This window comes from Octodon degus, unplaced genomic scaffold, assembly GCF_000260255.1.
Source record: "Octodon degus isolate 3935 unplaced genomic scaffold, OctDeg1.0 scaffold00057, whole genome shotgun sequence".
NCBI lineage: Eukaryota > Metazoa > Chordata > Mammalia > Rodentia > Octodontidae > Octodon > Octodon degus.
Window position 1 is genome coordinate 1,779,395 of NW_004524633.1, and position 13,204 is coordinate 1,792,598.

Sequence of the window (13,204 nt, forward strand, 5' to 3'; positions counted from 1 at the left end):
TCCTCCCTGTGCTCCTCCTTGTGCTCTCCACCACTGCTCCTCCCTGTGCTCCTCCCTGAGCTCTCCGCCACTGCTCCTCCCTGTGCTCCTCCCTGAGCTCTCTGCCCCTGTTCCTCCCTGTGCTCCTCCCTGTGCTCCTCCCTGAGCTCCTCCCTGTGCTCCTCCCTGAGCTCTCTGCCACTGCTCCTCCCTGTGCTCCTCCCTGAGCTCTCTGCCACTGCTCCTCCCTGTGCTCCCCCTTATGCTCTCTGCCACTGCTCCTCCCTGTGCTCCTCCCTGTGCTCCTCCCTGTGTCCCAGAGGAGCTGCCCAACCCCATTTTTTGTAATGGCGCCTCCTGTCTTGGGCACATGCAGTTTGTGTGCGTTTGCGAGCTTAGCTTTGCGCAGTGGCTTTGCGCAGTGGCTTTGCGCAGTGGCTTTGCGCAGTGGCTGTGTCGCGGCCAGTGAGGTTTATCTGAGGCACAATTATTGCTCTTTGGAAACTCTTCCCAGTGCCTTCCAAGACGGCTTGAAAGATGTATTTATGTATTTATTGCATACAAATGTATGTTTTACTTTCACAAAGAATACACTGTCCTCTATTTTTTGGTAAAAGATGAAGTCTTTTTATGAGCATTTTGTGTTATGAATTTTGCTAATGATGTGTATCCAGAAACATCGCTCTGCTTCTAGAACATGGCAAAGTCCATAATCCAGAAGGCAGGAGAAGCTGCTGGATGGTCCTGGAGAAAGAATAAAGAGCTGTCAAGGTGGTAGTTGTGCAGGACTATGTAAAATATAATTATATTAGGTGAACCCATTTAGTAGGTCATTGAAGAGTTCACAAAACAGTATCAATCTTATGTCAGGTTATATACATATTTTCTCATATGTGTGTGTGTGTGTGTGTGTGTGTGTGTAAAAGACAAAGAAAAACTAATATAAAGTGAATGGAAAATGGAAATACACTTTTTAAAGTTTCTAATACTAGGAGAAAATATGCCATATCTTATAAGTAGATTGTAAGTCAAAGAAACAGTATAAGTCATAAAACAAAAATTAAAATTAAATAATATAGAGAAAACTAAATATTAATTCAAAATTAAATTAAATATTTCAAAATAGTATTCAAAAATTAAAATTAAATTGTGAGTCCAACTAAGAGGCCAGAATGGTTTCTTGATTTTGGCACAGAGTGAACTATTATATGATTGATCTTTGAAGTCTTCTTCATGTTTATTTTAGACAATTTTTATTGTTATTCATTTAAGTTTGTACATAATTTTTTACAATGTGCAGTCTATTGTTAATCTCATGTATTCATTTCAGAATATTTTTCAGAAAAATCACTGTCTACATCTTATATCTTTCACATTTCAATATTTGTCTACAATTTTTAATTTGCTATATAATTATTACTGATTTTCAATAAAGTTAATAAAAAGTTAAAAAAAAAAAAAACCCTGCTCTGCTGTTCCCCAAACATTGCGGACATTGTCTCAGCGTGTAGGCCCAGCGTGGCTTTGCTTTAAGATTCTTCAGACATGAATGCCGGCTCCTCCCCCGGCCAGGCTGCTGCCCCAGCCTGGGCTGTAGTGTGCACAGCGGAGGCACAAGCACTAATCTCCTGCCCGCTCTTGGGGGCGGCTCCGAGGACCTAAGAGGGTCTCTAAGTGCAGTAACACCTCCCTGAGACTTCCCCGATGTTCTGAGTTGATTCTTCGGCCCAGTGAAAGTGGATACAGTTCCACCTCCGCTTGCCTGCAGAGGAAGCCCAAGTCTGTTGTGTTCCATGCGCTTTTCTCTGGGCAGCTGGGCGGCTCCCCGGGTTTCCTGGGAGAGGAACTTGGCTTTTGCTGTCAGCTGCCAGGTGTCACCAGGCTTTGTGCCACGCCCGTGTGGTAGCGCTCTGAGGAGCCTTGAGAAATGATCAACAGCAGTGTACCTCCCCAAGGGGCTTCCTTGCTGTACGGAAAGCAGCCCGAAAGCAAGCTGTACTTTTAGCCTCATTAAGGGTTATTTATAAAATTTAACTTCATAAATTTATAAACATTTACTGAGCACAACTATGTATCAGGCCCCTTCTGAGCACCATGGAAAGATGGAAAACTGACTAAGCTCTCGCCATGCTGAGCTGAGCAGTGCAGGAGGTGGGTTTGGGATCTGTCCCCATGCCAGCGAAGGTGAGATTTACTGAGCACACACAGGGCACCGCATGACAGACTTCCTGGAACAGTGGGGAACGGGAGGACCTGCCCACTGAATGCTGTTTCCTACCTAGGAAATAGCTAAGGTCACCACTGAAACTGCAGGAGGAGGTGTCTGGACGATGGCGTTGTAACCGCAGCCTCTTCCTCTGTGTTTTCTGGGCCTACAGAGCAAATGTTTAATTTTACAGATTCTCTCTTGTCAGATTTCTGAAATATTAACACTTGCCCTGACTGTGATCCTCCTATCATGAGTTTTTAGATGAAGTCGTAAACCTGAGTAAGCAAGCACAGGATGGAGGGTGGGTGTGTGGCTCGGGGACGGAGCTTGTGCCAGCATGGGCGAGGCCCCAAGTTCAGGCCCTGCACCAGGTGCCCAAGTGAGTGCACACATGCACACACACACACACACACACACACGCACGCACCTGTGAGAAATGCGATGACTGGCCTCTGAACTTACGTTCCATCCCCTCCCCCTATTCTTTGTGATGTAGGTCATTCCTAATCCTCAAAACAAGGGCAGCAAAGTGGACAGCACCCCGGATCAAGACCCCAAAGAAAGAAAGGAAAAGGTAAGTGGGGAGTCCGGCTTGCAAAGAGTGTCTGCTTCCCCTTGTGCATCTGAGCTATAACCCGAGTCTGACTTGAAGGGTGTCCACGCAGACATCCTTTGCCTCTGCGCCCCCCCCCCCCATGCACTGGCTCTCACCAGGACCGAGGCCAGAAGCCTGGTGATATGCTGGTACAACAAGGGACAAGCCAGCTGTCGCCATGCAGCCGGCCCTGTTTCCCGCTGGGCAAGGCCTCTGCCAGGCCTGGCTGCTGAGGTGGGCCAGGAGGTCCCCTCCCACTGCTGTCCCCTTTGAATGTCCCCTTTCCCAGAAAACCCCTTTTCTTTTCCAGTCAGAATTGGCCACCCTGCTGGGGTCCCTCTGCTATTCTAGTAAAATTTATTGACCTAAATATTATTTTAGCATCTAGTGTCAGGTAAGGATAAAAATCTCATCTTTCCCATAAAGATAAATAGGAGCCAACCCTTTTTAGTAGGGCCGTCTCTGTCCCTCGACTTGGGAGTGTAGCCTCGGTTCACCGGCCAGGGACGTCTGTTCCTCTGTTGATTAGTGTGTCTGTCCAAAAATGTGCTTCGGGCCCCGACGGTTGCACTGTGTAGTGATTCGCCTTCTAGGAAAACAGTTTCTTCTGAAGGTTCTTCTTCTAAAGCCTTGTCTATGTGCAGCCTTCTTTTCTGTGTAAATTTAGAAACACCTACTCAGATTCTACCCCCTAAAAAAAAAAAAATCTTGGGATTTCAGTTGGAGCTGTATTGAATCTATAGATTATTTTGAAAAGAAGTCAGCTATTTCTGATGTTTTTTCTGTTTGTTGCTAGTGTAAAGTCATAAAATTAATTTTTATCTCTGTATTTAGTATCTTATAACATCATTCTGTGTTTCTTTCGTAACAAAACTGACCTAGTGGGCTGGGAGATAGCTCGGAGGTCTAAGTGCCAGCCTGGCAAACCCAGCGACCTGGGTTCGATCCCCGGTACTGCATGCTGTGTGGGTCCTGTGCTGAGCTGGCCACCACAACTGGGTGGGGCAACACACACGTGTAACCCCAGCACTGGGGAGGCTGAGACAGGAGGATCACTAGGAGTCTGAGCTGTGTAGTGAGACTCTATACCAAATAAATAAATAAATAAATAAATGGTCAAAAAGGGAGTTTGCTGAACCAGAAAACTGCTGGAGAGACCTGGTAGGCTAGCCCCTGCCTCTCCAGCCTTCTCGCCAGAGTTTGCTGTTTCCAGCCACTCCACCCCTGTCCCCACCCTGAAGACTGTCTGGGAGACTTGGCAGCCATAGCTCCACCCCTCCAGTCTTCCAGCCAGAGTTTTCTGTTCCCTGCTGCTACTCCTCACCCTGAAGACCCCTGGGGGGTCAGGACTACCACAGTGATGTGAGGACCCTTGCAGAGCCTTGCACCATCAAGAGAGCCTTGCACATCTTCAGCCTGCACCACCGTTCATCACTGGATCCTTCTTGAGCTGCAGCTTGCCCCTCTCCTCAGTGAGATAGAAGCCACATGGAACCCCACGCAGCAGGAGCGCTGGTGAGCCTGCCCTGCCCTCCAGTACTTTAGAGAGCCTCGCTGCCCTGCACCCTTCCTGTCTACCAGCACTGCAAAAAATGACAAAAGGAAGAAACAAAAGACAATCTCAGACCTCTAGTCCACCCCAAAACAAGTCCAGGAGACACGGTCATAGAAGAACTTGAAAGTTACACACCTGAAATGTCGGAGATGATAGCAACTGAAGTAAAGAAACAACTCCATCAGGCTGTGGAGGAAATCAGATCAGAAATAATTCTCAGGTATGAAAAGAAATGACAACAATCATGAAAGAATTGTTGGATACAGCTAAAGAAGACACAAACAAAAAAAAATAGAAGGGAGTAGGAAAGTGATGAAAACATTGAATAGCACAAGGAGGAACTAGGATGCATGAGACAGATTAATCTAGCAAAACTGCTTGAATAAAGACAGAATTTCAGATGTTGGAGATAGCATTGCAGCTACTGAACATGAAAGGTGACATCCCTTAAAAATAATGAGAAACCAGGAAATAATGCAACAGCTACAAGATGATGCAAAGAGAAATTAATATGAGACTAATGGGTATCAACTAAATAGCTGGAGATAACATAAAAGACATAAAAAGAGTGTTTATAGAAATAATAGCAGAAAATTCCCCAAGCATGGGAAAAGAATCTGATATACAGATAACTGAAGCATATAGAACTCCAACTAGCCATAATCAAAATAAATTATCACCCAGACACATAATAATCAAGATCCCAGAAATTGAGCAGAAGAACAGAATATTAAAAGCTGTTAGAGAAAAAAATAGACCACCTATAATGGAAAGCCCATCAGAATCACTGCAGATTTATCAACACAGACCATCAAATCTCGAAGAGTGTGGAGTGAGATACTTGAAGTCCTAAAAAACAAAACTAAATAAAAAAAAAACCTTTCAACTCAGATTAATGTATCCTACAAAACTATCCATTAAATTTAATGGAGAGATTAGATACAAAGCACAACTGAATAAATTTATGACAACCAAACCAACCCTATAGACAGTACTGATAGATAGTTTAGAAAGAGACAAAGATGACCACAATTTCAACAATAACAGCAGAGAACCACCAAGCAGAGCAAGCAGTTAAGCAAAGGGGAAAAATAGGGATCCTATAGTAGGAAAACAACATGACAAAGATAAATCAATACATAACAGTTATAACTATCAATGTCAATGGCCTTCATTCACCAATCAAAAGAAGCAGACTGGCAGAGTGGATCAAGAAATCCAACAATATACTGCATATAAGAAACACATTAAGCTCAAAAAGAAATAAATAGACTGAATGTCAAAGGATGGAAAATAATACTCCATGTGACAGGAAACCAGAAAAAAATAAAGCAAGGGTAGCTATTCTGGTTGCCGACAAAGTGAACTTCAAACCAGATATGACAGAAAGAGACAAAGAATGTCCCTACATAAGTGTTAGGGGAAAACTGCAAGAGGAAGAGGTAACAATTATAAATGTATGTGCACCCAATTATATAAGGCAAATTTTAACAGACATAAGAAAATGAATGAGCAATAACATAATTGTATAGGGGGACTTTAACACCCCATTGACACAAAGAAATAGATCAACCATGCAAAAAATAGCAAAGAAATAGCAGATCTAAACTGAACTTGTGAAGAAATGGACTTAATAGACCTTCACAAAGTGTAAAGGTCTACTAACAGCATCAGAATACACATTTTTCTCAGCTGCACATAGGCCATTCTCCAAAATAGATCTTGTGCTAGCACTTAGAACATGCTTAAGTAAATGCAAAAGAATCGAAATTATCCTATACATATTATCTGACTATAGTGTAATGAAATTGGAAATTATGGACTAAAGAGATAGCAAAAACTCTATAAACATGTGGAAACTACATAATACCCTTCTGAATAATCAGTGGGTCATGGATGAAATTAAAAAATTAAACAGTATTTACAATCCAATGAAAATGCAAATACAACTTACTGGAACCTGTGGGATGCAATGAAAGGTGTCTTAAGAGGGAAGTTTATAGAGATAAATTCTCACATCAGGAAAACAGAACAAGCCCCTCCTCAAAATCTTATGTTACACCTCAAACTCCCTAAAAAAGAAGAGCAGTTGAGCTCAAAGCCCAAAGAAGGCAGGAAGCTATAAAGATCAGAGGAAAAATATATGCAAAGGAGGCAAAGGAAACAATACAAGGAATTAATGAGTCAGAGAGTTGGTTCTTTGAAAGACTAGATAACATTGATAAACCCCTAGCCAACCTCATTAAAAATAGGAAAGGAAAAACTCAAATTCATGCAATGGGGAATGAAAAGGGTGAAATCACTACAGACCCTTTAGAAATTGGAAAGATTATCAATACTTATCTCCAAAATCCTTACTCTCACAGAATGGAAAATATGGAAGAAATGGACAGATTCCTAGATGCATCTGAACTACCAAAACTAAGTCAAGAAGGTACGAAAATTCTGAATAACCCAATGTCAGCCAATGAAATTGAAAAAAAAAATCCTCAGTAAAATACTAGCACACAGAATGCAGCAAATCATCAGGAGGATTATATGTCACAACGAAGTGAGATTCACCCCAGGTATTCAGGGATGGTTTAATATACACAAAACCATAAATATAATACACCACATCAACGAAGCCAAAAATAAAAATCACATGGTCATCTAAATAGATGCAGAAAAAGCTTTTAACAAAGTCCAACACTTGTTCACTAAATACATAAAAACACTACAGAGAATTGGAATTGATGGTTTTTACCTCAATCTGAGAAAAGCCATCACAACAAATTGACAGTCAACATCGTACTTAATGGACAAAAATTGAAAGTCTTCATCTTAAGATCAGGAACATGACAAGGATGCCCACTGTCACCACTCCTGTTCAATATAGTTCCAGAAACATTAGCCAGAGCAATTAGACAAGAGAAAGAAATAAAAGGAATAATGATTGGAAAGGAAGAAATGAAATTATCATTGTTTGCAGATGACACGATACTGTACATAGAAGACCCCAAAATCTTCACTAAGAGACTCATAGATTTAATGACCAAATTCAATAATGTAGCAGGATACAAAGTCAACACTCAAAGATCAATAGCATTTCTATACACAACGCACCAAGAGAAATTATAGAAATCATGCCTTTCACAGTAACACCCCCCAAAATGAAATACTTAGGAATCAGTCTCACAAAGGAAGTGAAAGATCTATATAGTGAAAATTATAGTACTCTGAAAAAAGAGATCAGAGAGGATTTCAGAAAATGGAAAGATATTCCTTGCTACAGGGTAGGAAGAACCAACATTGTGAAATGGCCATATTTCCAAAATTTGTTATACAGATTCTATGCAATCCCAATTAAAATACCATTAGTATACCTCACCGATCTAGAAAAAAGAATTCCTAAAATTCATCTGGAACCAGAAGAGACCTAAAATAGCAAGAGCAATTCCAGGTAACAGAGGAAAGGCGGCAGGCATCACAATCCCTGACTTGAAATTGTACTGCAAAGCTAATGTGATAAAATCAGCATGGTACTGGCAAGAAAACAGACCTGAGGATCAATGGAACAGATTAGATGTAGACACAACTACAAGCACTCAGTTGTCTTATCTTTGTCAAAGGGCCCAAACATACTCACTGGAAGAAAGACAGCCTCTTAATAAGTGGTGCTGGAGAAACTGGCTTTCCACATGCCAAAGGCTTAAAACAGACCCATTCCTGTTGCCTTGGATAAAACTACAGTCAAAATGGATCAAAGATTTAAATATTAAAACTGGTAACTTAATTTTCTGGAAGAGGAAGGTAGAAACCCTAAGGATACAGAGGTAGGTAAAGAGTTCATGAACAAAAATCAAATTACATGGTAAATACTTAAAAGAATCAACAATTGGGATTCACATCAAAAGAAATCACAAATAGAATAAAAAGAGAACTCACAAAGTAGGAAAAATTATAGCAGACTGCCCATCAGACAAAGGACTCATCTAGAGCATAGGAAGAATTTTTTAAAAATCAGGCTTCCAAAATTCAAAGACCCAAATCCAAAAATGGCATCTGAGATGAATATACACTCAACAAATGAAGAGATACAGGGAAGCGCTTATTCCACTGAACCATCTCCCTGGCCCAAATGAAGAGATACAAATGGCAAATAAATACATGAAAAAATGTTCAACATCATTGGTCGTTCAAGAAATGCAAATTAAAACAACACTGAGATAATGTCTTACACCGGAAAGAATGGTTATCATCAAGAAGTCAGCCAATAACAAATGCTGCAGGGGCTGTAGGGAAAAAGGAGCCCTTCTCCACTGCTGGTGGGAGTGCGGGCTGGTACAACCTCTGTGGAAATCAGTGTGGAGCTCCCTCAGAAAGCTAGGAGTGGCGGTCCCATTCAAGCCAGCTGTTCCCCTCCTGGGTATTTTCCCAAAAGAACTAAAGTCGTCATACCACGGCCGTATATGTATGCCCATGTTTATAGCAGTGCAATTTGTCATAGCTAAATCTTGTAAACAACCCAAATGCCCACCAACTGAGGAATGAATAAAAAAAGACACAGTATTTTTACATAATGGGGGCATTATTCAGCTATATAAAAAAAGATAAATCCAAAGCTTTTGTAGATAAAGGGATGCAGCTGGAGACTATCTGTAAGTGAAATAAATCAGATCCACATGTGCAAATATATTATCTCAGTGTGAGAATTTGAAAGAATAATGAAAATCTAAAAGGTACAAGGACCAGTGAGATAGCTCAGCGTCTGTTTAGACAAGCCGGGGACGAGTTCCTACCCCCAGCACCACATGCTGCGGGGACCCCGCCCCCAGGGGCACTGAGCCAGCCCCCGAGTTGGCGTGGTGGTGCACGCCTGTAATACCAGCGCTGGGGAGACCAAAAACAGAAGGATCACTGCAAGTCCTAGCAGCATAGCCAGACCCTGTACCAAATACATTCAGAAAAGAAAAAGGAAAAGAAAAAAATCTAAAAGGTACAACAGATACTATGAAATGGAAAGCAGTTGTTCAATGGGAAGGAACGCTAGGATGAGGAATAGGACCTAGGTAAGAAGGTAAAAAGATATATTTGGGTACATATGAAGAATACTTTGGTTAATTGTATTTTTGATTCTACTGGTATTCTATTTATTTTTATTTATTTATTTATTTATTTTGTGGAACCGGGGATTGAACTCAGGCCCTTGCGCTTGCCAGCGAAGCGCTTATTACACTGAGCCATCTCCCCGGCCCTCTGCTGGTATTTTTTTTTTTTTTTTTTTTTTTTTGGCAGAACCAGGGATTGAACTCAGGCCCTTGCACTTGCCAGGCAAGTGCTTATTCTACTGAGCCATCTCCCCGGCCCCACTGCTGGTATTTTTAAAGGAACAGTTAATGCTTAATTTTTTTCTACTCTGACTTTTTTCCTCTTTTGAATTTTTTTTTTTTTTTTTTAATTTTAGGGAAGGGTCTACAGGGGGTTCAGGGTCTCACTACTAGATCAGACGAACTCGTAGTGATCCACCTGTTTACACCTTCCCAAGAGCTGGGATTACAGGCCCGCACCACCGCGCCCAGTCTCAATTGCTGTCTCAGTGTGCCCCAGGGGTGGGGCTGGCACGGCAGACCCGGGGATCGAACCCCAGCCCCTGCATCTGCACCTCTTTTGAATTTCTTTTTTTTTTTAAATATTTATTTATTTATGTGTGTGTGTGTGTGTGTGGCCAGCTCAGCCCACCAGGGGGCAGGGCTGGCTGGCTTGTGGTGCTGGGGGATTGAACCGCGGTCCCTGTGCTTTGCTAAGCTTGTTCTAAGTAGGTGCTTTAGACCACTGAGCCATCTCACCAGCCCCTCTTTTGAATTTCTTGTAACTCCTTTGTTATTTATTTTAAATGAGTCTTACACGTTTATATCTGGTAATGAGAACAGCTATTTTGAAGATAGTATCATGTAAAACAGCAACATTGTTGAATTCCTATTATTCTGTTTAGTGAAATATTATATCATTTCTAATGCTGTTTTTTTATTTATGTCTCTATTTTGTATTCTTAAAAAAATAAGTAAAAGCCAATGTATATTTCCATAGTGAAATGAGATAAAACAAATGAGCAAATTAGTAGAAAAAAAAAGATTTTTAAAAAACCCAAATTGACCTTGTGCCAAAAACTGTGAGCACAAACACGAACTTATAAGGAAACAAATAAAAATCTCCCACAAACCTGCCATCGAAAGATGAACCTTTTGCATATTTATACGTGGCCTTCTAGTGTCTTCACATACTCCATGAGTGCATATAAAGTATTGTTAATAAGACTGTGAACCTCAGATTCTAATGCTATGTCTATAGATTTTCATTTTGAGATTTTCTATACAGAGATAGGTATGTTGGGGAAAAAGTTGTTTTATTTCTCTCTTCAATGTTTGTTTCTCTTATTTCATGGTATCTGCTAAGATTGTCACTTGTATGGTTAATAAAGGTGAAAGTAAACATTCCTGTCCCTTCCCTTCTGACAGTTAAGGAATTATTTATAACATTTCACTGTGGAATATGATGTACGCCAAAGGGGTTTGTAAATAATTGCTCAGGGGTTCGATCCCCGAAATGCCATGCCGGCGCTGACCCTGGCCCCTGGGGTATGCTGAGACTATGAGACTGGGCATGATGGCGCATGCCTGTAATCCTAGCACTTGGAAGGCTGAAAACAGGAAAATCACTATGAGTTTGATCTACATAGTGAGACCCTGTAGACCCTGTGCTAAATAAAAAATGAATAAATAAAAATTTCTCAATGAATCCCTTAATGTGATAAGTTGCATTAACAAATTTTAGAGTATCGAGCCAATGTTGAGTTCTGGGATTAAACTTAATTTGATCATAATCTGTTTTTGCCCTTTGCTAGTATTACTTCTTTTATGTTTTTGGCATCTGTGGTCATACATAAAATTAGTTTGAGATTTGATTGTGTGATCCTGTTAAAATGCACAATGGAAATGTTTGTCTTTTTTTAGCTTCCAGCAGGGTATGTGAAATGATTTTAACTAATTCCTTCATTGCTTTGCCAATTAGCCTCTGTCTTCCAAGTAGGAAAAAAAAAAAAAAAAAAGTAAAATACTGACTTGGTTAGTTAGTAATTATGGAACTATTCAGATTTTCCAGAGTTGACTTTGGCCAGGGACTTATTTCTCAAGGTACAAGGTGGCACCTTAGTTGTTTCCATTTGTGGGCAGGACATCATTCTGTCTTCTCTCGACTTGCCATCTCTTCTCCATCTAGTTCTTTTATTTAGGAATGTAGGTAATTTCTTACAGTTTTGTTGATTAATCTTAAAAGTAGTTTTTCTTTTAGTTCTTCTTTTTGAAGAATTAACCTATGAACTGTGTTGGTCTTCTCTCTTGTACTATTTTGCTACTTAATTTCATTTTCATGGTTATGTTGCCTTATTTCCTTCTTTGGGTTTATTCGTCAGCCTCCAAACTCTTTACTTACTTATAAAGTTGATTAACTTTTTATGTTTCCTTCTTTTCTAAAATAAGCACCTAAGGGGCCGGGGAGGTGGCTCAGTAGAACAAGCACTTGCCTGCAAGCACAAGGGCCAGAGTTCAATCCCCAGTTCTGCCAAAAAAACAAATAAATAAATTTTAAAAAATAAAATAAGCACGTAAGACCACAAATTTTATCTATTTATTAAATAAATTACTTATAAAATATTTTTATTTATTTATTTTTATATTTATTTATTTTTGTCTTTTTGAGACAAGATCTTGCTATGGGAGTTCAGGCTGATTTTGAGCTCCTTTTGTAGCCCAGGCTGGTCCTGAACTCACAATGATCCTCCTGCCTCAGCCTCTCGAGTGCTGGCACATGCCCAGCTAGGTCTGTTTAATACATTTCATCATTTTAAGTTTGAGGCAGACGTGATGGATGGGGATGGAGGGCTGGAAGCACCAGGGTACCTGCAAGCTCGAGGCTGGCCTGGGCTGCATAGTGAGACCTAACAAAAGTAATACTGTTTGTAGTTGAATATGTGCTATTCAGTAATGTATTTTTATTTTTATTTATTTTTTGTGTGCATTTGGTACAAGGTCTCACTAAGCACCTCAGACTTGTAGTGATCCTCCTGTTTTCAGCCTCCCCAGTGCTGGGATTATAGGTGTGCGCCACCACACCTGGACTCAGTTGCTGGCTCAGCATACCCAGGGGTGGGGACAGCATGGCATGGGGTGCCAGCTATCGAACCCTGATCCTGCACTTACCTAAGCAGGTGCTCTGCCACTCAGTTCTCTCACCAGCCCTAGTAATGTCTTTTTAAAAATGTTTTTATGCGAGGGCCAGAGTGATGGCTCAGTAGAATAAGCACTTGCCTGGCAAGCACAAGGGCCTGAGTTCAGTCCCCGGTTCCGCTAAAAAAAAAAAAAAGAAAAAAAAGCTCACAAAAATGTTTTTATGTCAAATTAATTGAGTTATTCAGCTACAGTATTGAACATACTGTAATTTCTTATTTTGTTATCATGACTTGGTGATTATTCATTTTAATGGTAAAATTAGACTCTTCTAATCATTTATAGTTTTTGTTTTATGTGTTTTCAAATTAATTTATTAGGTTCTTTTAAAGTTTAAGGGGCTAGGGAGAAGGCTCAGTGGAATAAGCACTTCCCTGGCAAGTGCAAGGGCCTGAGTTCAATCCCCAGTTCTGCCAAATAAGAAAAAAAATAAAAATAAATAAAGTTTAAAATTCATACATGTTGTTTAGGAGGTGACACTTTCAAAGTTTAAAGGTAGCAAGGACTCCAGTAGTACTAAGAAGCGAGACACCAATCTATGGCAGAGGCAAACTGTGCTTTCTAGCTCAGTCCGTTGTCTCTGGGGTTATCTGTGGGCTCAG

The 13,204-nt window shown here is 40.7% G+C and overlaps 1 protein-coding gene and 1 non-coding gene across 3 annotated transcripts in view; both read left to right on the forward strand.

The window, feature by feature from the left end:
- Positions 1–13,204, forward strand: part of Patj (PATJ, crumbs cell polarity complex component) — a 203,310-nt gene that overhangs the window by 92,334 nt on the left and 97,772 nt on the right. For both annotated transcript variants that reach the window (XM_023718315.1, XM_023718316.1), the window contains exon 27: positions 2,685–2,762. In XM_023718315.1, coding sequence (XP_023574083.1) covers positions 2,685–2,762 — 78 coding nt within the window. The remainder of the gene's footprint in view (positions 1–2,684; positions 2,763–13,204) is intronic.
- LOC111817435 lies at positions 416–551 on the forward strand. Its single transcript, XR_002821636.1, has one exon. It is a non-coding gene; the product is annotated as a U4 spliceosomal RNA (small nuclear RNA).